The sequence below is a fragment of the Apodemus sylvaticus genome, chromosome 8, assembly GCF_947179515.1.
Source record: "Apodemus sylvaticus chromosome 8, mApoSyl1.1, whole genome shotgun sequence".
Lineage (NCBI taxonomy): Eukaryota > Metazoa > Chordata > Mammalia > Rodentia > Muridae > Apodemus > Apodemus sylvaticus.
The window spans coordinates 77416351-77444119 of record NC_067479.1 but is presented as its reverse complement, the minus strand read 5'-3'; the positions used below and the strand labels follow the sequence as shown (position 1 = coordinate 77444119).

The window sequence follows — 27769 nt, the reverse complement described above, 5'->3', positions numbered from 1 at the left end:
TCCAGTGGTCTCTCTAATTTGGTAATTGGAGAAATAGGTCCAATATTGTACAATCCATATACACTTTCTGCTTGTTTGTACATGACAGTGTCTTGCTGAGTACCATGTAATGGTCTTGAAATCATGCTTCTCCTATCTCAGCCTCTCTGTTGGTAAGTTTGTTTATTTGATGTTTTTACACTGTACTATGGCTTTTCAGAACAGCTTACATATTTCAAAATTATTTTACAACCAAAAGAAATGTAGACAATTAATTTGAGAGGTGGCTTGCAAGAGAACAACAAAGAATGAGACTAAATGTTTTGCTTGATATTTATAATTATTGTATCAATTTTGAAGAAGAGGACCTTATAGGTTACTCTTTTTCTAAGATGAATGCTTTTCAAAATCATCATGGGCAATGAACCTGAATCTTACCTTCACATAATGTCTGTGCCACCACGCTCTAAGCAGAACTATTGTTTATTGTAACAGCTGATGAATGACTTCATGGATACACCATGTTAATACAAACACGATTTCTTAAATGAATGTATCCTGTTCTCTGTGGACTAAGGATGATGACAATCTCTCAAGTCAAATAGTTTTAACCATAGTAGGAAATCTGTATCCAATATTCGTGCCAAAAATTCATTCCTTGGTGCAGCAGAACTGTCAACTCTTAGCTTAGCTACTGTGGAAGTAAAATCCTTTGGCAATGTGAGGGCCATTGAAGTACAGCTTAATTGCAATGAACTCCAGTGTCTAAAAATTGTTCTTATTTTGTGTTTGTATCACAGTAAGTGCCAAGATTTTAAGTTCTAGTACAAATAAATCAATCAAACAAAATGACTTTATCTATTCATGTTATTTAATAACATGTCCATCATTTTCATGATTAGTATAAAATATATATGTTTTGAATATATTAAAAATATAGATGTTTGCTGAACAAGTGAATATATGAATATATACATACTTACATATATGTACAGAGATACACAAGTGCTTATCTTCACACATACATGCACACATGCATACAATAAAATATATAAATACACATTTGTATATGCAAGCACCTACAACAGGGATCTACCATTACTATATACACAATATAAATATCCTAAAACACACCTGGGCTGGAGCACACACACTTATACACCCACCCCACACACGGGCATACATCAATGAAAAGACTGCTAAGTTTCTGCACATTTAATGTCACTTGAGGAGGTAGTAAGACCTAAGTTCGTACAAGGCTCTTCGATTAACCCAGGCTGTGCTGCCCAGCCTGTACTTATTTCTGTGTCAGGAACTTTTTCGGTGCAGATACTTGCTGATCATAGCAGTATGTTATAAGCTTTGCACAGAAGTGTAATTTTAATTTTAAAATAATCATATTGTTTAACTTTTTGTTTATTACTAAAGACTTTAATTACAAAACAATAAAATTCGAGCTTTTCTAGGAGGAGACGCAGCCCGAGCCCCTCCGAGTGAGGAGCCATAGAGCCGAACCAAGGACCTGGCTCCTAGATAATTCCGGAAATGGCATCCTGAGGCACCTCTGCATACCATAGAGCTGGCATGGGTTGCTGTTAGGCATCCAGGAACTATGAATAGGAACAGTGGGACAAGGAGTGTGTCTGACACCTGGAGGAAAAGGCATTGGATTCCTCAATGATTGGATTCCTCCATGATAAAAAATTGATGCTTACAGAAAGAAAAGGAAGAAGCAAAAACAATAAAATGTTTACATAACATGCCAAATGGAGTAATGGATAAAGAAAATGTGGTATATTTACACAATGGAATACTACTCAGCAATTAAAAACAATGATTTCATGAAATTTTTAGGCAAATAGTTGGAACTGGAAAATATCATCCTAGGTGAGGTAACCCAATCACAAGAGAATACACATGGAATGCCATCACTGATAAGTGGATATTAATTAGCCCAGAAGCTCTAAACACTCAAAACAGAATTAGCATATCAAATAATTCCCAAGAAGGAAGGAAGAAGAGGGCCCTGGTCCTGGAAAGGCTTGATCCAGCATCATAGGAGAGTACCAGGACAGAGAAAACGGAGGGGTGATTGGGGAATTGGTGGAGAGAAGAGGGCTTATGGGACATATGGGGAGGGGGGAACTGGGAAAGGGGAAAGCATTTGGAAAGTAAACAAAGAATATAGAAAAAATATATATCTTGAAAGCCACTATGTCCTTCCTCTTTATGTCCAGATGAACATTGTGACAATAACTAGAGACCAAACAATACAAGGAGCTCTGTCTAAGAGGTGACAGAATATTCCAAGATGCTGGTCAGACAGCTTAAGCAAAGCACGAAAGTTTCAAGTTCAGGGAGAGACCTGGGCACAAGGGACTATGTTACAGAAAGACTGAACAAAACCACATGTGAATACCTGGCCTCTCAGCACATCCACCAATATACACATTTGTATTTCACGTGCACGCACACACATGCACGAATGCATGCACACACACACACACACACACACACACATACACATACTCACATGCACATACATTCACACACTGTACAGAAATCATAAGTGAGCTGGAATCTATAAAGAAACCACAATGGTGGAAGAACAGGTAAATGTAGACTATAAAAAGCTGATGTTTCAAGTGAGATTCAGGACTCAGATATCCATGCATTGGGGACTAAAAATGCTTAGGGAACACATATCTTAGACTATGTTGAGAGAGTTTGTGAAATTTTAGTCTTGAAGCCTCATATCTCTCACACCAATCCTCATCCTGGGAGAAGTCTTTCACACATCCTTGTTCATCCAGTCAGCTCCACAATATTAGCTCTTGGAAAGAACTCTAGCAATTCTGACAGAAATCAGGACTGACAGGATGCTACTCAGGCTCTTTCAGTGTGAACCAATCTCTAGGCAGGATAAAGAGACCAGCCTGCAAATGCCCTCAAATGACTCCTACAAAGCAAATAGGCTAATGACATGACTTTATCTATCAAAGTTCTGTACTACTACAAGGGAGGCACCCACACAGAACCTTTCTAACATAATGGCATGTAGGTGTGAAATGTGTGTTCAAACTATACATCATAATAAACTGCAGCTTTAACTTCAGCAGGGGGATCTACTTGTCTGTTGTCCAGTGTCCTACAAGAGGCTAACTCCACAGAAAGTCTTGTAATTAATAGGAGAAATGAACAACTGGATGAGACATAGTAGAGCGCCTAGATGAGTTTCAGGATGCTTAAATGGAACTGACTCTGTTTATGGTTAAACAAGAGAGCAACCTGCCCGAGATGCTTCATTCATCCTACCTGCTGCTGCTTGGTAGTAGGTCATAAAATATCTTGAAGGCTTTTATACACAAAATGTTTGTTAACTTGGTGTCCTCTTCCAGTGCAATCTGCTCCTGCAGCACATGTCTGTTCTCAGTCCACAACATCTTGACTTTGTGCTTTTGATGGTTATATTCACCCAGGAAGTGTTTATTACTCATCCTGAGCCAAAAACAAAATATGGTGACTCCCAGGGAGCATCCATCTTCCTCCTACATCTCCAAGTACCAACCCCCTTCAAGGGGCCCTGATCTCCAGACAGCCTCAGTCTACAGTCCAGATTAGCCATGGAATATCTCATGGAGGAATTTCAAATGCAGAGGACAGCCACATTACAGAAGACTCAAGGTAGTTCTGAAAACACTGACTACAATAGGGACTTCTATATCTTCCAGAAGAGGACATGGGCCCCATGTGTACTAATGTGTTCATGTTGTTAAAAACCACCTGTAGTTAGAGAGCCAATCTTCTTTAGGAAAGGATAATACACCTAAAAGTTCCACAATCTTTCTATGTGTCTCATGGAAACCAGACCTATAAATCTACTTTCAGAGCCCAAGAGGCTCAAGGTTGATTGATATCCCCATCATTGTGCAAATCTGTTCTATCTCATGAATACTGAAAGGGAAAGTACAAATGCTTAAGGGGAGGTAAAACACCTAGAGCCTTGCTTTGAAGGAGGCAGGATTCCTTTTAAGAGGTATGCAGTATATATAACCTGAGCCCTCACTTTGGATCAAAGTCAAGGATGGGCAGACACACTCTGTGCCTAATAGTTGGGTCTTGACCATGGTAGTCACTCACCAGTACATTTGATTTTCTTTACTTAGCTCCTTACACTTGGACCAGGCCCCACTGAGCTCTTGTGGCATTTTCTTGAGGTCGGTCATCATTTCGTGGTATTGCATAGTAAGCCTGAATGACTCAAGGTTGTTCCTCTGGGAAGGTAGGGATCAAATAGCAAATATTCCCATGAACTAAATATACAAGGATCACATCACTTCAAGCTGAATATTCAATTACCCCAGTCCATATAAGCCGCATCCTTCCTCCTTGGTACTGGTTCTCCCAGGTACTTATTAAACTTGGAGTGGCCCCTTGTTCTGGAAAGACTCAGTGAAGCAGTATTGAACAAAATTAGAACAGGGAAGTGGGAAGGTTTGGGTGGGAAAACAAGGGTTGGGAAAGGGACTGATGGGACTTTCGGCGAGTAGGGGTCCAGAAAAGGGGAAATCATTTGAAATGTATATAAATATATCAATAAATTAAAAAAAACTAATAAAAAAAAGAAATGTAAATGAAGACTTTAAAAAAAAAAACTTACTACTCTTTGCTTGGGTACAGTAGATCCAGGGAAGTAAGAGAAGGGAGGTGGCATGCTTTAGCTCCCTGAGAGGTCTTGAAGGAATGGACTAGCTCTCCAACAACTTTCCAGGAGCCTGTGCCACTGGTCTGGGTCCCCCTTAATCCTGTGATGACTCTTCTTCTGTTTTCAGATAATGAATCGTCAGTCATTGGTTCTGTTGTACATTAATTCCCAAAGGACTTGATCAATATGTATAGGGAAAAGGCTTTATAACATACACCAGAAGTTTTCAATGTTCTCCCAAGGTGAACACAGAGGTCACATGCTGTGCTGCTGGAAATGAGGCTCCCTGGCCTCATCACTACCATTACGTAGAAACTGAGTCAGACAAAACCACCTCACACAACACAAACTCCACAGATCATTAGTAGAAAACACACACACACACACACAAATACAATCAGAATGTCATATAAATACAATGATGTGGCATCATCTCAGAGTATCATGAAAAAAATTGGAGAAAAGCAGACAGCCGATCCAAACACAATGAGAGGCAGCACCTGGGACCATGCTCCTGTAGCTCTTGATTGGACGAATTGCACCCAAAGTAACTCTAGGTCAATTACAAAAGTGATTTGCTTAAACACAGACTACTTAGCATCTCCCACAAACAAACACCTGTCCAGGCTTCTAGAAATGCAGGAAGAGAGCTCACACACTACTCCCCTTATCCCTCTAGACTGTTAATCATGCCACAGGCTTCAATATACTTTTGGAGCAATCAAAAGAGCCTGTGACCACATCTCCTATGAACTTCAAGTTCTGTGTTGAACATCTAATTGGCAAAATAAATTTGACCATGAGGTTACCTTGGAGCTGTGGCCTCCTGTGATAAGAGAAAACCTGGGGTTAACAGAGAGGGCCCAAGATAGTCAGCAAAAACCTGGGCAAAATGACTACCTGTCATTCAAATCCTGGTTAGTGTAATGGGCCAGGTTTTCCTGGAGTTTGTCTCTCTCATTTTCCATCTTATGGAGTTTGTCCAAATTCTCCATTCTCTGCTCCTCCTCATTGATGTTGGATGGTTGTGATGATACCTTCCCAACAGACCCTGTAGGTAGATCAACACTAGTAAACTTGTAGAGATAATAGGACAGGGAATAGAGAAACCTGAGAGCCCCCGTGCTGCCATGGTACCGAGTATCGGGCATAGGCCTGGGGGATTGACAAAAAACACAGACACGGGTCATTCTACAAGGAGAATGCCAAAGCTTTATTGAGACACTAGCAATATATATACTAGAGGCCAGGGAAGGGAACAGGAAAAACTATTATGGTCTTAGGTCAGGCACCTGGGAAGTCTATACCACACCAGGCGGGAAGGCAGGAATCAAGCTAAGCCACGGGATGTTTTGCCCTCAAGAAACCTGTGCAAAAAGCTCAGCTGGGGGTGTTGAGCCAAGCTCTCTGGTTCCCAACAGAAACCATGTTTACTCCCAAACATAAGACCAAGGAAGAGGAAATCCCTTCAAGATTTCCCTGAAAGAAAAGGAAATCATCTTCAAACTGAACTCCTCAGCTGTGTCCCTGTTTCCAACCACCTTCACTAAAGATAAAATAAACTCACTATTGCAGTCTCCCTAGTCCTGAATTATATAAACAGACCCAGGCAAGAAGAATTGGAAGGCACTGGCAGCTCTTATCAGACAATGTCCATAATGCTTGGCACAAAAAGAGTGACCATAAACACCAGCACCTAACATCTCCCACAAGTGAACACCTGTCAGGGCTTCATAAAATGGGTGATGCAAGCACAGTCTACTACACTAACCCATATAATGAATCAAGCCATATTATGTTTTTTTAAAACCAAAGTGTCTGAGACCTTGATTCTTTAACAGGGGAATATCTCTCTGTCCTTGGCATCACATACTCATGTAACCTACAGGAAACTATTTAGGATGAAGGTCTTCAACACGCTATCTTGACAGCAACATTGTACTATTCTCATAGAGCTTCTCCCTGACATATTTTGCCACTCAGGAGGAAATTAAGATCTCTCAGAAAAGCAACTCTAGGCTTGTCAATTTCTGCCTCTCTGCAAACTAGTCATCTGAAATTCTTGACTCTGGGTCTGCCTTTGAGTAATGTTGAGGATCTAGGTCATAAGACCTATTCCTGGAAGGACCATCTCAAGCCCACCTCCTCCAGGAAGCTCCCTGACCCTTGCCCAGGACTCACTGTGCCTTCCCCATGACAATTTCCTCCTTCTTAAATGCCAACATGACAGAAGACCAGCCTCCTTCTGCCTCTTCTGCCTAGGTCTGATCTCTGTCTGTATTCTATTCTCCCTCCGAAATATCCTGAGCAGCATGGACAGCATGCCTGCTTCTGAAACCAGTAGACTCTGAAGGAATACACCTACAGGCAGTTGGTATCACCAAAACACTGGTGACATCACAGAAGTTTCTATGGTTCTCCTGGATACAAGGGATTGTCCATAGAAGTGACTACTGATGATGTCCTGAGGAAGTACCATGGCATACCTGCTAACTAGCTTGCCCCATATTGACCAGTTTCTGGGGTGCTCTTTCCTGGGGTGGCTCATTTGACTGAGGACATAGCCCTTGGCACATTCTTCTTCCAAAGCTAGGGATTTCTCTCTTCTTCATTACAAGTCAAGCACTTTGGATGGGGAGACTTTGATAGGTCCTTGGCACGGGAGGCTTATCTTCAGTAGGACCTAAAGATCTTGGATATTGGATGAGGGGATTCTTCTCCATTATAAATCTATTTCCGTGGTTTATTCTTGTAACATTCTGTCCAACCTCCCAGGTCTCTTTGTTTCCCAGAGGCCACAATCATTCTCCTGGAACTTTAATTTTATGCAATTTGGATTGTATTTTTATTGTCCACATGCCTTGACAGGAGACATTGTTTCAATATATAAATATATGTGTTTTCATGAAATCTGTGTTTTAGAATCCTGTTTTTCCAGAGAAACTCATTTGTTCTTATTAATATAGGAACTCATTTACAAGGGACTATCACATTGTAATGTTTATTTTCATTCATTAATATATAAATCCAGAATTCTCCATTTCTCAGTTACAACAAGACAAAGTAGGCTTGTGTTAGCAAAGTTCAGCAGGGACATTGGATTGCTGCTCTGTAGTCCTACTAACTCTTCCCTTCTCCAGTATCTACCTGTCTGAGTTCCTAGTTCCAGGCCTGAGGCTCTTGTGGGTTGGACTATGATCCTGCACTCAAAAGATACCTAAGACTGAATAGGATGTATAGGGGTTAGAAAGAACTCAGGTCCGGTGAAACCCAATCTTAATGGGTTCATAATTTCAGGAGGAACTTTTTTTGGCATTGTCAGCTGTGGTTTTTGCCTTCTTGACCTGGGTGTGCCAAATCTGTGGTAAAATACCATCTAAACTTTGAGGTGTAAGATTTACGGTCCAAGGAGATTCAGTCGCCTTATTGAGATTTTGTGAGTTTTTTTTTTTTAGTTTTTTTTTTTTAATTTTTAAGTAGATATATTCTTTATTTACATTTTGAATGTTTTTCCCTTTCCCGCACCCCCCTCCCCCCACTGAAAATCCCCTAACACATCTCCTCTCATCCTGCTCACCAGTCCAGAAATTCCTGCTTCCCTGCCCTGGCATTCCCCTATTCTGGAGTATTTAGCCTTCCCAGAACCAAGATCATCTCCTTCCTTGGATGTCCAATGAGGCCATCCTCACTGGATATGCATCTGCATCCATGGGTCCCTCCGTGTGTACTCTTTGGTTGATAGTTTAGTCCCTGGCAGCTCTAGGGGGTACTGGGTAGCTCATATTGTTCCTCCTATGGCACTGCAAACCCCTTCAGCTCCTTGGGTCTTTTCTCTAGCTCCTCCATTGGGGACCCTGTTCTCAGATCAATGGTTGGCTGAGAGTGTCCCTCTCTGTACTTTTCATGCACTGGCAGAGCCTCCCAGATGACAGCTATATCAGGGTGTAGTCAGAAAGCACTTGTTGGCATCCACAGTAGTGTCCAGTTTTGTAACTGTATATGGGATGAATCCCTAGGTGGGGCAGTCTCTGGACAGTCTTTCCCTCAGGCTCTGCCTCACATTTTGCCTTTGTATCTCCTCCTGTGGGTATTTTGTTCTCCCTTCTAAGAAGGACCAGAGTCCATACTTTGTTCTTCCTTCTTTTTGAGCTTCATTTGATCTGTGAGTTGTACCTTGGGTATTCCAAGCTTCTTGGTTAATATCCACTTACCAGTGAGGGAATACCATGTGTGTTCTTTTGAGATTGGGTTACCTCACTCAGTATTTATTTGCTTAACAATTTCATGAATTCATTGTTTTTAATAGCTGAGTAGTATTCCATTGTGTAAATGAACCACATTTTCTGTATCCTATCCCGTACCATGGAACCTATATATTCGGGACAGGGGGTTGGGGGGTCGAGGAGGGCCAAGCCTGAAAGAGAAACGGGCAGGAAAGAAAAGCTAGACCAAGCATAAAGTGTGTGTTGTCAAGGCCTCTTTAATGAAAGGCTGAATGTCTGGTTATGAACACAACATGAGAGGAAGTAGAGAGGGGCTGAGGAGGAATGCTAAAGGAACAGAATGAGGAAAGGTCATCCTGGGGAGATGTTAACTGCTACACAAAATATCTAGCAGTTTTTCTGGAATGCTGGGTCTGCCTAGACAACCCCAGGTGTTCGGCCAAGATAAGGATCAGTTGTTCTCAGGATCAGCGTTGTGTGAAGGAGAGGGTGGTTCAGCTGTTAACCGAAAGGTCAATGAATTCTCAAGATGAGATGGTTTCCCAAGACATAGTCTTACTGAAGACTTCCTAGTCCTCAGGCTCTTACAACATCTCTGCCCCTTTATCTGAGATATGGCATCAGTGTAAGGTATAGGGATTATGTTGTTCATGTATCAAATGTTACTGAACATCTTACAGTCAGTGGTTACCTGTATTTTGACAAGCTGTGGCTTTCTAGTGTGGTTATTGTCTGATGCAATAAGAAGCTTCTTTAATAAATGGTGAGAGCTGTACTTACCTCTAGTTAGAAGGATAAGTATATTCAGAATACACTTAGGATTTTTCCTGGTTTAGCAAAGCAGTAGTAGCATATTCCCCAAGATCCATGTGCTGACTACTCATAAACAGTTCGCTAGGTTTCCAGTTGGCATTTTGTTCCTGTTGAGCAGACTTTGAGGCCAAATAGACAGTTGTTGGCTTCCACCAAGATATAAATACCACTTTTGCACCTTTGGAGAGAACTCGCCATGTTGTAGTTCACTGACTTTACATCTTGGTAGGAGTATTGACTGCTTTCCTTTCTAAACAGCTTGCTTATTTCCTCCTGGTAGTGTGACAACACCTTCTTAGAGTTGAGGCTTTTGGTTCAGACATTGCTAAAGTCTCCAAAACCTATGTTCAAAACCTGTAGTGTCTTCAGCAACAGGGACTTACCTTTAGATCCTAAGAAGCAACCAGAAGACATCATCTTTTATTCAGGACCTGACCCCTACCTACAGTGGCCTGATGAGCCTACAGTTGATCATAATCAGGAGATCTTGAGATGGGAAGCAAGGTGGCATCGAAAGAGTGAAAGAGTCCACAGGCTGCAGGGATTGTGTTGAAAACAGATTCTAGGAAGGCAGCTTCACCGAAACAGCTCATTTAATGGGGGGATCAAAGGCTAGTTAAACATTTCGAGGGTTTGTGAAAACTTTCATATTGCCTGTATATCATTGATAGGGCCAGTGTACTGAGGATAAATTATTAGCATGAGGTGGAATTCCAGGTGCTACTGGACAAGACAAGTATTCAGGTAAAAGGAAGTTTAACCTGGCTACCTGACTAAGTGACCTCCTATTGTAGACATAGGTGATGCACAGGGCTACATGCCTTAGAACAGGTAGGACATGGGCAGGGACTGAGCAATCCTATTGCTGCCAATCTGAGGATGAGATGTCCAGGGCTTGGTCAGGCCTCAACAGACTCTTGCTTCAGGCCTGCTTCCTTCAGCCCCAAGTGCCCTGGCCCCACAAGCATCAATAGTGTATGATACTTTGAAATAGTCTTGGAATCTCATGACAATCCCATGCCTTTTGTTTGAATATTTATATTAGATAGCCTATGGCTCTTGAGGAAGACTTGTAACTCACTGATATAGCTCTCCCCCCCTCCCTGCTTCTGTTTTATACAATTTAATGTATCTCTAAAGTAATATGACTCCTTAAGGATATTTCAAACACATTAGTGTTACTTATTCCTAAAATTCCCCTGTCCTTCTGTTTTGTTCCCTTTTCCCTCTCAAATTAAACCTCTTCCTGTGTCTCCATTTTCCTGTTCCTATTTCCTATCACCTTTATCCGGTTAGCCCATACTACTCCCATGGTCTCAATTTACATTTTTGATTCTTCTGGTTACTCCAGATTAATATGAATTGAATAATAATGAGTTTTGGCAGTACTCTACTCTCTCCAGAACACAGGTCATCTGGACAAAGGATAAAGAGAGTAACAATAGAATCAAATGATATCACATATCAAATGGACCTAATAGATGCATGCACAATATTCTCCACAAGTACCAAAGAATATGCATTCTACTCAACAACCCAGGCACTCTTCTCTAAAATAGAGCAGATCATGGGTTTCAAAATGAATTTGAGCAAAAATGAAATAACTCCATATATCCTTTTGTTTTGTTTTGTTTTGATTTTGTTTTCGTTTTTTTGTTTTTCTGTTTTTTGTTTTTTGTTTTCTTGAGACAGGGTTTCTCTGTGTAGCCCTGGCTGTCCTGGAACTCACTCTGTAGACCAGTCTGGCCTCGAACTCAGAAATCCGCCTGCCTCTGCCTCCTAGATTACTGGGATTACAGGCGTGAGCCACCACCGCCCGGCTCATATATCCTATTGTAACATGGTACAGTTACACTTGAATCAACAGCAAACAAATCTCTTGTTTTTACACAACTCATGAAATTAAACAACTCATTGTTGAATAATGATTTATCAAAGATGAAATCAAGAAAAAAGTAATTTTCCAGAAAAGCACAACACAACAAAATTTCTTTTTTTTATTATTCGATATATTTTTTATTTACATTTCAAATGATTTCCCCTTTTCTAGCTACCCACTCCCCGAAAGTCCAGTAAGCCCCTTTCTCTCCCCCTGTCCTCCCACCCACCCCTTCCCCCTTCCCTGTTCTGGTTTTGCCGAATACTGCTTCACTGAGTCTTTCCAGAGCAAGGGGCCACTCCTCCTTTCTTTTTGTACCTCATTTGATGTGTGGATGATGTTTTGGGTATTCCAGTTTTCTAGGTTAATACCCACTTATTAGTTAGTGCATACCATGATTCACCTTTTGAGTCTGGGTTACCTCACTTAGTATGATGTTCTCTAGCTCCATCCATTTGCCTAAGAATTTCATGAATTCATTGTTTCTAATGGCTGGATAGTACTCCATTGTGTAGATAGACCACATTTTTTGCATCCACTCTTCTGTTGAGGGATACCTGGGTTCTTTCCAGCATCTGGCAATTATAAATAGGGCTGCTATGAACATAGTAGAGCATTTATCCTTATTACATGGTGGGGAATCCTCTGGGTATATGCCCAGGAGTGGTATAGCAGGATCTTCTGGAAGTGATGTGACCAGTTTTCAGAGGAACCGCCAGACTGAATCCAGTGGGCCCCAGCAGGAGCCTTCAGGTGTCTGCTTCGGGATCTGAACAGCCCGGACAACAGCACCCTGACTCCAGGCAGTGCAGGAGGTAAGCTGTGCACCAGAGGCCACCTGGGAACGGGCAGCTTACACTGGTGAGTCCAGCATTGACAAGACCAACTAACACCAGTGAGAACTAGATGGCAAAGGGCAAACGCAGGAACGTCACTAACAGAAATCAAGGCAATATGGCAACATCTGAACCCAATTCTCCTTTACCAGCATGTCCTGGATACCCCATCACACCAGTAAGACAAGATTTGGATTTAAAATCACTGGTCATGATGCTGGTACAGGAACACATGAAGGACATACTTAAAGAAATTCAGGAGAAAATGGATCAAAAGTTAGAAGCTCTTGCAAGGGAAACACAAAAATCATTGAAAGAAATCCAGGAGAATACAAAAGCCAATAAGGAGGAAATGCAAAAAACACTTAAAGAAATACAGGAGAACTTTGGTCAACAGGCTGAGGTCATGAAAGAGGAAACACAAAAATCTCTTAAAGAATTACAGGAAAGCACAAACAAGCAAGTGAAGGAGCTAAGCAAAACCATCCAGGATCTAAAATCAGAAGTAGAAACAACTAAGAAAACTCAAAGGGAGACAACTTTGGAGACAGAAAGCCTTGGGAAGAAATCAGGGGACATAGATGCAAATATCAACAACAGAATACAAGAGATAGAAGAAAGAATCTTAGATGCTGAAGATACCATAGAAACCATGGATTCAACAGTTAAAGAAAATGCAAAATGCAAAAAGCTTGTAACCCAAAATATCCAGGAAATCCAGGACACAATGAGAAGACCAAACCTAAGGATTGTAGGCATAGATGAGAGTGAAGATTTACAGCTTAAAAGGGAAGCAAATATCTTCAATAAAATTATGGAAGACAACTTCCCTAACCTAAAGAGAGAGATGCCCATGAATATACAAGAAGCCTACAGAACTCCAAACAGACTGGACCAGAACAGAAATACATCCCATCACATAATAATCAAAACCCCAAATGTACTAAACAAAGAAAGAATATTAAAGACAGTAAGAGAAAAAGGCCAAGTAACATATAAAGGAAGACTTATCAGAATCACAACAGACTTTTCACCTGAGACTATGAAGGCTAGAAGATCCTGGACAGATCTCATGCAGACTCTAAGAGAACACAAATGCCAGCCAAAACTACTATATCCAGCAAAACTCTCAATCACCGTAGATGGAGAAACTAAGATATTCCATGACAAAACCAAGTTTACCCAACATCTATCCACAAACCCAGCCCTACAAAGGATAATAGGAAAACACAAATACAAGGAGGGAAAATTCATCCTGGAAAAAGCAAGATAGTAACCTTTCATCAAACCCAAAAGAAGTTAACCAATCAAATTTAAAAAATAACGTCAAAAATGACAGGAAGTAACAATCACTATTCCTTAATATCTCTTAACATCAATGGACTCAATGCCCCAATAAAAAGACATAGACTGAGTGGATACGTAAACAGGACCCTACATTTTACTGCTTATAGAAAACACACCTCAGGGTCAAAGACAAACACTACCTTAGAGTAAAAGGCTGGAAGACAATTTTACAAGCAAATGGTCTCAGGAAACAAGTTGGAGCAGCCATTTTAATATCAGATAAAATTGACTTTCAACCCAAAGACATCAAAAGAGACTCTGAGGGACACTTCTTGCTGGTCAAAGGAAAAATACAACAAGAAGAACTCTCAACCCTGAACATCTATGCTCCAAATGCAAGGGCACCCTCTTTCATAAAAGAAACTTTATTAAAACTCAAAGCACACATTGCACATAACACAATAATTGTGGGTGACTTCAACACTGCACTTTCCTCAATGAACAGATCAGGAAAACAGAAACTAAACAGGGACACAATGAAACTAATTGAAGCTTTGGACCAATTATATTTAACAACAAAATTTCTGACACAAGGTAAAATCTGTTCTACAATGGAAATTTATATCTCTTAAGTTTCCACATTAAAAAAAAAATATTTCTCTCCTTTATGAGTCTGGGATGTCAGGCCATCAAACTGTGCCACCAAATGACATTTACATACTACCCACTATGTATTCAAAGCTTGTAGCTGTCCTTTTTATACCTGGTCATAAGATACTTTTTCTTTTTCAGTTTAATTAGGCTGAGTCCTGCTATGTTACCAAAGCTGATCATGAACACTTGCCCCAGCATCCCAAAATCAGGATGAGAGTCATACACCACTGTGCTTAGGTAAGCTGGTGTGTTAAAATAAACCAGGAACTAATTAAGAACTTTTATATTCTGACTATTTTGATGAAAATTATCTTCACACACACTGTTTAGTCCATAATCCATAATCTTTCTTCAAGTGAGTATTTAGCAGCTTTATTGGTATCTGATGAGATAAGTATGTTCAGGGTGGAATGGTAATGAAGTTTTTATCTGTCAGGATAAAATTAAAGAGTCAGGAGCTGCTTCTACCAAAAAAAAAAAAACAAAAAAAAAAACAATAAACTGTTAGGTCAAACTAAAAACGGGGATCATAGCTAACAATGAAAAGAAACTACAAATGATTTGATAGTTGTAAATTGTGTTCTTGCGTTGAATCTTCACAAAAGCATAAAGTTGCATGCCAGATAAAAAGACATGTGAGCTTAGCATTGGCAATCATCCTGCTAGACAAACACAAAAGTTATCTTGGTTAAATCATATTTTCCTAAATCCAGTGTGGAAATATAAATATCATGCTTTCACTTTTTTTTTCTTTTCTATATTCTTTGTTTACATTCCGAATGCTTTCTTCTTTCCCTGTTCCCCCCTCCCCATCGGTGTCATTAGCCCTCTTGTCTCTGCCCATTTCCCAATCACCCCCTCCCATATCCCTGTCCTGGTACTCCCCCTACAATGGTGGATCATCTCTTCTCAGAACCAGGGCCCCATCTTTCCCTCTTCTTGGGTATCATTTGGTATGCCAACTGTGTCTTGAGATTTCAGAGCTTCTGGGCTAATTAATATCCACTTATCAGTGATTGCATTCCATGTGTATTCTTTTGTGATTGGGTTACCCATATACCCAGAAGATTCCCCGGCATGCAGTAAGGACACATAGCAGCCTTATTTATAATAGCCAGAAACTGGAAAGAACCCAGATGTTCCTCAATGGAGGAATGGATACAGTAAATGTGGTATATTTACACTATGGGATACTACTCAGCTATTAAAAACAATGAATTCATGAAATTCTTAGGTAAATGGTTGGAACCGGAAAACATGTTTTCTCAAAGTAGAAAGTAAAATAGTTTATCTCAGAGCTACAGGAGTGCTAGGGTAGTGCAGTGGAGTGTAGTGTAGTGTAGTGCAGTGCAGTATAGTGAAGTGAAATGTAGTGTAGTGCAGCATATTGCAGTGCAGTGTAGTGCAGTATAGTGTAGTGCAGTGTAGTGATGGTTGCTTCATGTGCCTGAGGTCCTGTGCTCCCTCTCCAGTACTACACACTTAGAAAACCAGAGAAAACAATAAGAGTTTTCAGATACTGGGGCAGATTTTGGGAGGGTGATGGTGGACTGGGAGTGGAGTTGTAATCTAGGTTACCAAAGGATTACCTCTTTTATAGAAGAACTGTGGTGGTCAGCAATTGGCCAAACATCTCAAAGTAACTGCAAAAGAGAAATTGGTGTGTTCTCAACACACACATACAAAAATAACTTGATAGGTGCCTGACTTGATGGCTGTGCCAATTTCCATCTTCTGGCAACAGCCTGTAATGTTCAGGGAGTGTATGAGATTTCAAAGATGAACAACACAAAACAAGATAACCCAAACCTGGCCCTGGGCTTTTCATTTGATAGTTTCTGGTGTTTAGAGGAGGCATTGTCAGAGTATAAAAGGGTAACTCCTTTTAAATCTCTTATATGGGTTTGTATATTATAAAGCTTCTCCATGTAGGTTTCCTTATGGCCTTTCAAGAATCTTCACTCAGTTATCACACCTCCATACTACCTTGCCTTAGAGTGGTTTTCTTTTTGCCCTGCAGTGCAGGTGTGGCAAAGCTGTTGGGATAACCAAATACAGAAATTCTAGTCTATATTTACTCTAGTCCCCTGTCTGTATTCACCTTGATTGAAATGCAGATACACTACATGGGGTGGGAGCCTTTGGTGTGGGAGGTTATAGCTGGTGTTTCTTGATTCCGTGTAGTCCCCTTGAGCCTGCAGACTACACAGAAGAGTCCAGAATGGAGTATCTGATGTTCTGGTTCCAGGATCTCCCAAATTTCTGTACATCCAGACACTGCTGGGTGTTGGGGGGCTGGCAGCAGAATTGGGGTGCTAGCTTTCAAGGAGACCAGGGAACGGGATTCTCAGAACCTTAGACATGAAGTCACTGCTGCATGTCATGGAGGAGCTGAGAATAGAGGAGGCCAGCAGACTGAGGATAAGCCCTGAAGCAGGGGAATGGGAAACTCTGGCTTAGCTCAGTGGGGGCTAATCCAGGAATATGGAGGGGTCTTCTGCAGGAGACTTAAGTGGCAAGGCTCTGTGGGCAAATGCTTTCTCCCTGTTCCCCATAGTTGTTCTTAATAAGAGGGAAAGTTTTTGGTTCTGCACTGTTTAGTGAGTGCTTATCATGGAAATGAGTGCATACCACCTTCTCAGGGTGGACCAGAAATTAAATACCTTGTGAAGAAAGAATGTCCAAGAAGGGAAGCATATTGGCAGAACACTACCAGCTTCTAGATACCTCAGTAGCATGGAAAACTCAATTCTTATCTATAGAACCCTAGGACATGTTCCTATGCAGGGAATTTTGTCACGTTAGAGAAGCCTCATAGGAAGCAGGTGAATCTCTTGCTGTCTAGTGTGGCTTCCTGGACTTCCAACCCATCAACTTAACCAATTTCATGATATGATCTACCGGGTCACATCTTAGTTTGGGTTTTATTGATGTGAAGAGACACCAGAACCAAGGCAACTTTTCACTGGGGCTGGCTTACAGGTGCAGAGGTTCAGTCAGTTATCTTCAGGGCAGGTAGCATGGCAGCATCGAGGCAGACACAGCACTGGAGAAGAAGCTAAGAGCTCTGTATCTTGCTGTGAAGACACTCAGAATGTCTTACAGGTGGGTATGCAGAAGGTCTAAAAGCCCACCCTCCACACTGACACACTTTGCAACAAGGCCACAATTACCTCAACAAGGACAAAACTCTTAAAAGTCCTACTCCCATAGTCAAGCATAATCAAACCACCACAACCATTTAAAATCTCCCACATTTAAATCTCTTTCCCACTGTTTCCTTTTTTACTTCACAAAATCTGTATTGCACAATTTTATTGAAATCTCCTTCCATGACACCTCACTAGGACATTACCTCCTATGGGTATTCTAATTTAAATACACATTTCTAAAGATTCAGTGTTACCATCCACATAAGACACAACATGTGGCATTGTTGTTCCTGAGTCTGGGTTATATCCCTCAGAATGATTATTTCTGGCTCCATCTATTTACATGTGAAATTCATTTTTTCACATCTCAATTCCATTCTTTATATGGACTACATACTCATTACCTTTTCATCAGTTAAATATCATCCCTCTGGGGTCCTGGGACACTATCACTTTCCTGGCATCTGGGACATTTGGTTGCTAACCCCAGTTCCTTAAAACACTCAGTACTGTGGATTTTCCTGTTCACACTGCTTTCCTTGTGTCCCAAAATGTTAGGTATACTGCCTTTTCATTTTCATTGAATTATATAAAGTCTTTCATTTCTTTCTTGATTTCTTCGATGACCAATTTATCATTGAGTAGATGATACATTTTTTCTGTTTCCATGAGAATCTTGGCTTTCTATTGTTCTTGTTCTTGAAGACCAGTCTTAGTCCCTGGTTATATGTTAAAATGTCTGTTATTCATGCAATCTTCTTGTATCTGTTAAGGCTTGTTTTATCTGTATCTTGTATCTTGTTATATCTGGTTATATAGTTAGTTTTGTAGAAGGTTCCATGGCATGATAAAAAGAAGGTTTCTTCTTTTTGGACCGGAGGTGAAATGTTCTGTGGGTATCTAACATATCCATTTGCTTTATAAATTCTCTTAGTTATACTGCATTTCTGTTTAGCTTCTGTTTCAGTGACCTGTTCCATGGTGTGTCTGAAATGTTAAAGTATCCCATTATTATGTGATGTTCAATGTGTGTTTTGAGCTTTATCAAAGTTTGCTTTTAAATCTGGGAGCTGTTGCTCTTGAGGCAGTGGGGTTCATAATTGAGGCTTCCTCTTGGTAGATGTTTCCTTTGATGAGTGTGAAGTGTCCTTCCCCTTCTCTTTTGATAACGTTTCGTTGAAAGTCTACTTTCTTGGACATGACAATGGCTTCTCAAACTTGGTTCTTGGGAGAGAAAGGGAGGACAGAGCAAATGAGTGGGCGGGTAGAGAGAAAGAGAGAGAAAAAGAGAGTAATTTAAGGAGGGAGGGAGGAAGGGACAGAAGATGAGAAAGAGATAAGGGGGAAGGAGGGGAAGGAAAGGGAGAGGGAGAGACTGAGAGAGACACAGAGTGGCAAAAACAGACTGTGAGAGACACAGAGACAGAGAGATTCAAAGACAGAGACAGGGACTGGCATGAGGTTTGGAAACCCCAAAGCACACCTCCAGTGACATACCTCCTCCAGCAAGGACATATCTCCTAGTGTTTCTAAAACAGTTCCATGAACTGGGTAGCAAGCATTCAAATATATGAGCCTTTGAGAGCCATTTTTATTCAAATAACTCCATTTATGATACAGAAGATTTTTAATTTCTCAAGTTGAAAATTTTTATTTCCTGGGATGTATTCGATGTGTTTCAAGTATTTTGTTCCGCTTGATCATCCACAAAGATGTACATTATAAATAGCTAATGTAGCTTATCTTATGACTATAAAGATACAACCTGGATACTTTTTTCATCATGACTTTGGGATCCACAGAGTTTGATATACTGTACTGGCTGGTTTTGTGTGTCAGCTTGACACAGGATAGAGTTATCACAGAGAAAGAACCTTCAGTTGGGGAAGTACTTCTATGAGATCTAGCTGTGGGATATTTTTGCAATTAATGCTCAAGGGGGTAGGGTCAATTATAGGTGGTACCATCTCTGGACTGGTATTTTTGGGTTCTATAAGAGAGCATGCTTAGCAATCTAGGGAAAGCAAGCCAGTAAGAAACATCCCTCAATGTCCTCTGCATCAGAAAATCCTTCCTAACCTGCTAGAGTTCCACTCCTGACTTCCTTTGGTGATCTGGTGATCAACAGCAATGTGTTAGTGTAAGCTGAATAAACCCTTTCCTCCACAACTTGTTTCTTGGTTATGATGTTTGTGCAGGAACAGAAACCCTGACTAACACAGCCACTACCCACATCCAAAGCACAATTCTCTGTGTAGCTCTGGATAACTGGGACCTAATTATGAAGCCTCAGCCACATGATACTTGAAGAGGTCCATTCCCACGTGATGCAATTAGTGTTAGAGAATTGTGAACCACACATGAACACTGTAGGTCCTTATGAGAGAAAAATTAGAGATTATGTTTTATTCATAAAAATATATTAATTTTATTCAATATCAGCTTAAATGGGGAGTCAATTTATAAAGTATATAGACTTAGCTAAACAGCTAATCAAATACAGTAACAAAATGATAATAAATACCAAACCTTCAAACAAAAACAAAGAAAACTAAATACCCAAAACAATCAAAACACTAACCAAAACCCAAATATTATAATTAAGCTAAACATCATTCTTTTGCTGCAGATTTGAAACAGAGCCCTATAACCTATTGCTTACTTTGGAAAAATAGCACAAAGGCAGTCAATGGTGATAAGAACCTCTTCAAGATGAAAGTAGGCATTCCTCATTGGGATAGGGGCTCATTGCTGATGGAAAAGTCCTTTCAAGGCTCTGCCTGTGATGTGTTACAGATGATACCACAAAGGCTTTCAAGTTCACATGACTGATCACCATGAAATAATTCTTGATGACCCATTAAGATCAGCAAAGAATGACCTTCTCAGACTCTTCCTGAATGCTCAGCAGATCTTGATGTCCCTCAGCACTTCTCTGAAACCTTCCAAGCATGCACCCTTGCTGGAACACAGTCTAAACAAAATAAAGGCATCATCACATATAGTATAGCAAAAAGGAAAAATGCAGCCCAAGATTTCCATGGTTACAGGTATGAGATACAATGGTTGTTTATTTGCTATGCACACTCAGTGCTCCTGAAGAAGTATTGGGTCTGAGTACCCTGTTTGTGGTTCTGATGGAGTATTTCAGACTGAGGGGAGGAAGAACAAAAGGCCTGTTGAGAACTTGCCAGCAAACACCAGGTTTGCTCAGCAGGGCAATGCAGTAAGACCCTTCAGCTGAGGTCATGTCCTATATATCCCCAAAGGAGAATGGCCAAAGAGCACATGGGTCTGGATGTGTTTCTCAGATTAAAAAAAAATGCTTGATACTGAACTATGAACTATATACTGTGGTGGAGTTAAAGTAAAATACAACATTTCTTTAATATTTCATGCATATTATATATTCAGTGAAGGCACACTGGACAGAGGTGGACCAGCCTGTTCCTCCCTCTTACTCACTGAATCTCTGGGACTCCAAAGTGAGTGGCATCTTCCAATAGGCCCTCCATTTTCCATAGCCTGTTTGACTTTGGAACCAAAGCAATGAGCCCAGGCAACTAGTAAATCTCCATAACCAGGATGCAGAGTGAAACTTTCCTGCCTGTAAGGAGATTCTGTTGGGAATATTTTGAGGAAAATAAGCCTCATTAGTGGCATGCATTATCACACTGGCAATAGTCCTGGAAAGGCTGAACTGCAATGTAATTTTTACTCCTTTACTGATGGACATCTCCATACTTTCTAGTTTGGGGCTGCTATGAAACCTAAACCTAAAACCACCATCTGCCCTCATTTCTCTATGGACACCTACTTCTGGTTCTGGAATTGCCATTTCATTGGGGATTGCAGTTCAACTTCCTGAAAAATTGTACATGGCATCTCAAAGGGATACACCATTTGACACCACCAGCAATGTCTGAGGGTATTCATTTTTCCCAACACTCCTGGAGGATGATTTTAACTCAGAGTAAATGATTTTCAATAACAGCAGTTACAGAGAGCTGCAGACAGAACCCAGGGTTTGTGATTCAGACTTCCAAGTGTCTGAGGCAGCCCTGTTCTTGCACTTCACCATGTATATGACCTTTTGGCTCGGTACAAATGCAATACCAAGGAACTCAATCATTCAAATTATAACACCCTGGACAATTTCCATGGCCAGAGAAAACTGAATTAAATGTAGTTAAGGTTGGAAAGAAAATTGTAGCAGGTACTCAGGAAAACAAACTAGGATGCTGAGAAGATGTACCGAGCCCCCTGACCTTCCAGTGCACAGGCAGGATTCACCAAGAGCAGACAAGCGACACAGTGGCTAAGCCAGCCTTTATGATTCTCAGGAACATAGGTTTGATAGAGCAGCCTCCTCCATATTTTTATGTACCACAGTCGTTTGTTTTTTTAGAAATGATTTCTATGCACAGAAATACTTTTTCCTCTACAAACCCTTTATAATCTGACTTTACACCATCTTGTCTCCTTATTTTCTTATGTGATAGGTGGAGAGGCATGATGTGGGGCTGCTGTATTTGATGTTTCCCTGATGCAAAATGAAATGGAAGAGGACTTTTCTCATTAAAGATGTTTTCTTTTACCATTTAGGATGTTTGCTTACCAAGTGAATATATGAATATATACATATAATATACACATATATGCACAGAGACAAGGGCATGTCTTCCAACACACTCACACACACACACACACACACACACACACACACACACACTCTCTCTCTCTCACACACACAAGAATTTGAACACACAGCTGTATATACAGGCACCAACAACAAGGACCAACCATTACTCAAATGCACAACATAAATTTTCTAAAACACAAATGGACAAAAGAACACACACATCTCCCACACAGAAATCAATAAAAATACTGCTATATTTCAGCACATTTACTGTCACTTGAGGAGGTAGTGGAACCTAAAATGTGTATAAGGCTCGTAGATTAACCAGGGTTGTACTGCCCATCCAGTACTTATTTCTGAGTTAGGCACTTTTTCCATGCAGATGCTTGATAATCCTATAAGTATGTTATAAGCTCTGCAGAGACAAGTGGATCCACACACCTTTCAGGGTCCTAAGAGAGGGTTTTAAGATCATCCTCCAGCAAACCCCAAGGTGAAAAATACTCTGCTCCCTAAGCGTACATGCTATTCCTGAAAAGACCATGGTACTACCAATAAACACAGATTTCCACTGTTATTATCCAGAAATTTTACAACACATTACAATTCATATTATATAAAAAACATCCTGAATGTCAGTCCAAAGGAAGTGAGTGAATTAACAGGCAATGATTTATCTGAAATGCAGCACTCTGCAGAACTATGAGGGGGAATCTGTACTGAAGCAAGCCATACCCATGATATACTCAGCAAGTTTCAAGGTCAGTGAGACACTTGAGCTCAAGGGACTATGATACATAGAGATTGACCAACACCACAGGTAAATACATGGACACTCAATACAACCATCAATATACATACTTGTACAAATATGCATTTCACACACTCACAAATACACAAACACATACACACAAACACACACACTCAAATCCTCACACACTCACACACACTTACACACACTCTACAGAAATCATAAGTGAGCAAGAATTTATGAAGAGACCACAATGTTGGAAGAAGATATGAATGTAGTCTATAGAAATCTGATGTTTCAAGTGAGACTCAGGACTCTGCCATCCATCTCTTGGGGACTGATACTGCTTACGAACACACATCTTAGCCTATGGTGAGAGAGTTGGAGACATTTTATTCTTTTTTTTCTCTGTCATTTTTTTATTATTCGATATATTTTTTTATTTACATTTCAAATGATTTCTACTTTTCTAGCCCTCCACTCCCCGAAAGTCCCGTAAGCCCCCTTCTCTCCCCCTGTCTTCCCACCCACCCATTCCCACTTCCCCATTCTGGTTTTGCCGAATACTGCTTCACTGAGACTTTCCAGAACAAGGGGACACTCCTCCTTTCTTCTTGTACCTCATTTGATGTGTGGATTATGTTTTGGGTATTCCAGTAGCAAAACTGAGAGAAAACAGGACTGGCAAGATACTATTCAGGCTATTTCTGTATGAAACAAGATCTAGGCAGGGTAAAGAGACCATTTTGCAATGCACCCAAATGACTCCTACAAAGCAAATGAGCTAAAGACCTGACTTTATCAAAGTTCTGTTCTACTAAAATGGATGCACCCACATAGTACCTTTCTAACATAATGGCATGTATGTGGGTAGTGTTTGTTCAAATTATATATCATAATGAACTGCAGCTTTTACTTCAGCAGGAGGATCTGCTTGCCTATCCTCCAGTGTCCTGTAAGAGGCTAACTCCACACAAAGTCTTATAAATGATCAGAGAAATGAATAACTGGATGAGACATAGGAGAGTACCTGGATAAGGTTCAGGATGGTTACATGGGCTTGCCTGTGTCTATGTTTAGAGAAGAGAGTAAGCTGCCCCTTATGCTCACTCATCCTACCTGATACTGCTTGGGACAGGCGTCATTCAAAACCTCGCAGCCTTTTATACACAAAATGTTTGTTAGCTTGCTGTCTTCTTCCAGTGCAATCTGCTCCTGTAGCAGTTCCCTTTTCTCAGTCCACAACATCTTGACTTTGTGCTTTTCATGGTTATATTCACTTAGGAGTTGGCAATTATTGATCCTGAGCCAAAAACAAAAATGGTTGACTCCCAGAGAGCATCCATCTTCCTCCTATTCCTCCATGTACCAACCACCTTCATGGGCCCTGATCCCCAGTCAGCCTCAGACTATAGTCCAGATTAGTCATGGAATATTGCATAGAGTAAAGTCAAATGCAGAGGACAGCCACATTCCAGAAGACTCAAAGTACTTCTAAAAACACTGGCTGACACCAGTAGGTTCTCATGTATCTTCCAGAAGAGGACATGGGCCTTATGTGTACTAATGGGCCCATGGTGTTAAAAACCTATCTTTAGTTAGAGAGCAAACCTTCTCTAGGAGAGAAGACACCCAAAATGTAGACAATCTTTCTATATGTCTCACAGAAACCAGAAGTATAAATCTCCTTTCAGAGCCCAAGAGGCTCAAGGTTGATTGATATCTCCATGATGGTACAAATGTTTACTATCTCAAGGATACTGAGTTGGAAAGGGAAAATGGCTGGAGGGGCTCACAGACACTTCACACTTGTTCAAAATGTGTCTAAGAGGTACAAAGCCTAGAGCCTTGCATTGAAGGGGCAAGATTCCTTTTAAGAGACAAACACTATATAACCTGAGCCCTCACTTTGGTTCAAAGACAAGGATGGGCAGACACATTCTGTGCCTAGTGCTTGTGTCATGACCATGTTAGTCACTCACCAGTATGAGTGATTTTCTTTAGTCAGTTCCTGGATCTTGGACAAGGCTTCACTGATCTCTTGTGGCATTTTCTTGAGGTCAGTCATCATTTGGTGGTATTGCATCGTAAGCATGAACTTCTCAAAGTTGTTCCTGTGGGAGGGCATGGCCCAAGGAGCAAATATCCCCATGAACTAAGGATACAGGGATCAAGTCAATTCAAGCTGAATCGTCAATTACCCCAGCCCCTATTGCCACATCCTTCCTCCCTGGTACTGGTTCTCCAGGTGCTTATTAAACCTGTTACTCTTCACATGGGGCCAGTAGAGCCAGGGAAGTAAAAGAAGGGAGCTGGCATGCTTTAGCTCCCTGAGAGGCCCTGAAGGAATAGACTAGCTCTCCAACAACTTTCCAGGAGCCTGTGCCACAGGACTGGGTCCACCTTAATCCTGAGAAGGCACTTCTGTTTTCATTTAATGAATTATCAATCATTGGAAATTTTGTCCATAAATTTCCAAAGGACATAATCAGTATTTACAGGGAAAAGGCTTTATAACATACACCAGGAGTTTTCAATGGTAACCCAAAGTGAATACAGAAATACTTGCTGTCCTGCTCAAAGTGAGGCTCCCTGGATTCATCAAAATCATTAGAAAATGAGTTAGGGAAAATCTCTGCCCCATCACATACTGCAGACTCCTTAGATCATAAGTGGAACACACACACACACACACACACACACACACACACACACACACTCAGAAACAATCAGAATGCCACATAGATGCAATGATGGGTCATCATCTCAGATTATCATGAACAAAATTGGAGAGAACAGCGATGAAATGCCTCCAGTCCAGAAATAATGAGAGGCAGCAGGTGTGACCAGGCCCCTCTACATATTGACAGGACTATTTGCACCCAAAGTACTTCCAGGTCTATTACAATAACGATTTATCATAAACACACAGTACTTAGCATCTCCAACAAATCAACACCTGTCCAGATTTGTAAAACTGCAGGGTGAGAACTCACATACTGTTCTCCCTATCCCAGACTCTGAGTCATGCCACAGGCACCAATATACTTTTGGAGGAATCATAAGAGCCCCTGAACCCATCATACTCCTATCTGAATGAAATTCAGGCTCTGTCTTGAACATCCAATCAGCAAAATGAATTTGGACATGAAGTCAGCCTGGAATTGTAGCCTCCTATGATAAGAGGAAATCTGGGGTTAACATAGAGGGCCCAAGAGAGCCAGCAAAGAACTGGGCATAATGACTACCTGTCGTTCAAGTCCTTGTTAGTATAATTGGCCAGGATTCCCCGGAGTTCATTTCTCTCATTTTCCATCTTCTGGAGATCCCTTTTGAGCTTGTCCAACCTCTTCATTCTCTGCTCCTCCTCATTGATGGTGGAGACTTGTGATGACACCTTCCCATCAGACCCTGTAGGTATATCAACACTAGTAAACTTGTAGAGATAATAGGACAGGGAATTGAGAAACTATACTTAGTCCCAAACATAAGCCCAAGGAACTGGAAATTCTAGAGACACAGGGAATCCCTGAAAGAACCGAAAATCATCTTTGAGATGGACTCCTCAGCTATGTCCCTGTTCCCAACCACCTTCACTAAACATAAGACTCACTCACTACTGCAGTCCCCCTAGCCCTCAATTGTATAAGCAGACCCAGGCAAGAAGCATGGGAAGGCACTGTCACGTCTTATTGGACAATGTATTTAGTCCATAATGCTTAGCACCAACAGATTGACCATAAACACTAGCACCTAACATCTCCTACAATTGAACACCTGTCAGGACTTCTTAAAATTGGTGGTACAAGCTCACACTCTACTACACTAACCCATACAGTAAATCAGGCCACATCATGTTTGTTCAAAACCAAAGTGTCTGAGACCTTGATTCAGGAGCAGGGGAATATCCTTCCCTGTCCTTGGTTTCACATACTCATGTAACCTACAGGAAACTGTTGAGGATTATGGGCTTCAACACTCTATCTTGACAGTACCATTGTGCTCTTCTCACAGAGCTTCCCCCTGACATAATTCCCAAATCAGGAAATTAAAATCTCTGGGCAAAGCAACTGCAGGCTTGTAAATTCCTGGCTCTCTGCAAAACTAATCATCTGAAATTCTTGATTCTGGGTCTGCCATTGAGTAATATCAAGGATCCAGATCATAAGCCCTACTACTGGTAGAACCTGCCTAAGCCCACCTCTTCCAGGAAGCTCCCTGACCCATGCCCAGGACTCACTGTGCCTTCCCCATGACCATTTCTTCCTTCTTGTTTCCCAATAAGACAGAAGACCAGCCTCTTTCTGCCTCTTCTGCCTAGGCCTGATCTCTGTCTGTATTCTATTCTCCCTCCGAAATATCCTGCGCAGCATGGACAGCATGCCTGGTTCTGAACCCAGTAGGCTCTGAAGGAATACCCCACAGGCAGTTGGTGTCACCACAACACTGGTGACATCACAGAAGATTCTACTGTTCTCATGGATACAAGGTTGCTAGACCTAAAGCTCTAGGGTCCTTGGATGAGGGCGATTCTTCTCCATTATAAATCTACTTCTGGGGTCCTTGTATGTAACATGTAGTCCAAGTCCCCTGGTTGCCTTCTTTCCCAGAGGCTACAATAATTCTCCCGGACCTTTAATTTTATGCAAGTTCAATTGTATTCTTTGTTGTTCACATGTCTTAAGAGGAGATATTGTTTCAGTATAGACAGATATGTGTTTTCATGAAATCTGTGTTTTTGGATCTCATTTTTGCAATGAAAACTCCCTGTTCTTATCAATATAGGGACTCAGGTACAAGGGAATATCAAATTATACAGTTTATGTCCCTTCTTTAAAAGATAAAATC

At 41.0% G+C, this 27769-nt stretch overlaps 1 protein-coding gene across 1 annotated transcript; it reads right to left on the bottom strand.

Annotated features, from left to right (window-relative positions):
- Window positions 1–5580: 5580 nt before the first annotated feature.
- LOC127690764 (uncharacterized) lies at window positions 5581–27315 on the bottom strand. The gene is made up of 6 exons (XM_052190294.1): window positions 27162–27315; window positions 26170–26332; window positions 24904–25035; window positions 24041–24224; window positions 9688–9689; window positions 5581–5839 (listed from the first exon to the last, which is right to left on the bottom strand). Exons 1-6 carry the CDS (start codon window positions 27301–27303, stop codon window positions 5581–5583), a joined length of 882 nt encoding a protein of 293 aa, XP_052046254.1. The 5' UTR covers window positions 27304–27315.
- Window positions 27316–27769: the final 454 nt, after the last annotated feature.

Bases quoted from the DNA above. Each gene is read 5' to 3' on its own strand.
- LOC127690764 (XM_052190294.1), bottom strand. From the start codon at position 27,303: ATGCTGTCCATGCTGCGCAGGATATTTCGGAGGGAGAATAGAATACAG. The intron at 26,333-27,161 runs GTGAGTCCTGGG...ATATACCTACAG, and splicing joins ATGGTCATGGGGAAGGCACA to GGTCTGATGGGAAGGTGTCA. The intron at 24,225-24,903 runs GTGAGTGACTAA...TTTTTGGCTCAG, and splicing joins AAAGAAAATCACTCATACTG to GATCAATAATTGCCAACTCC.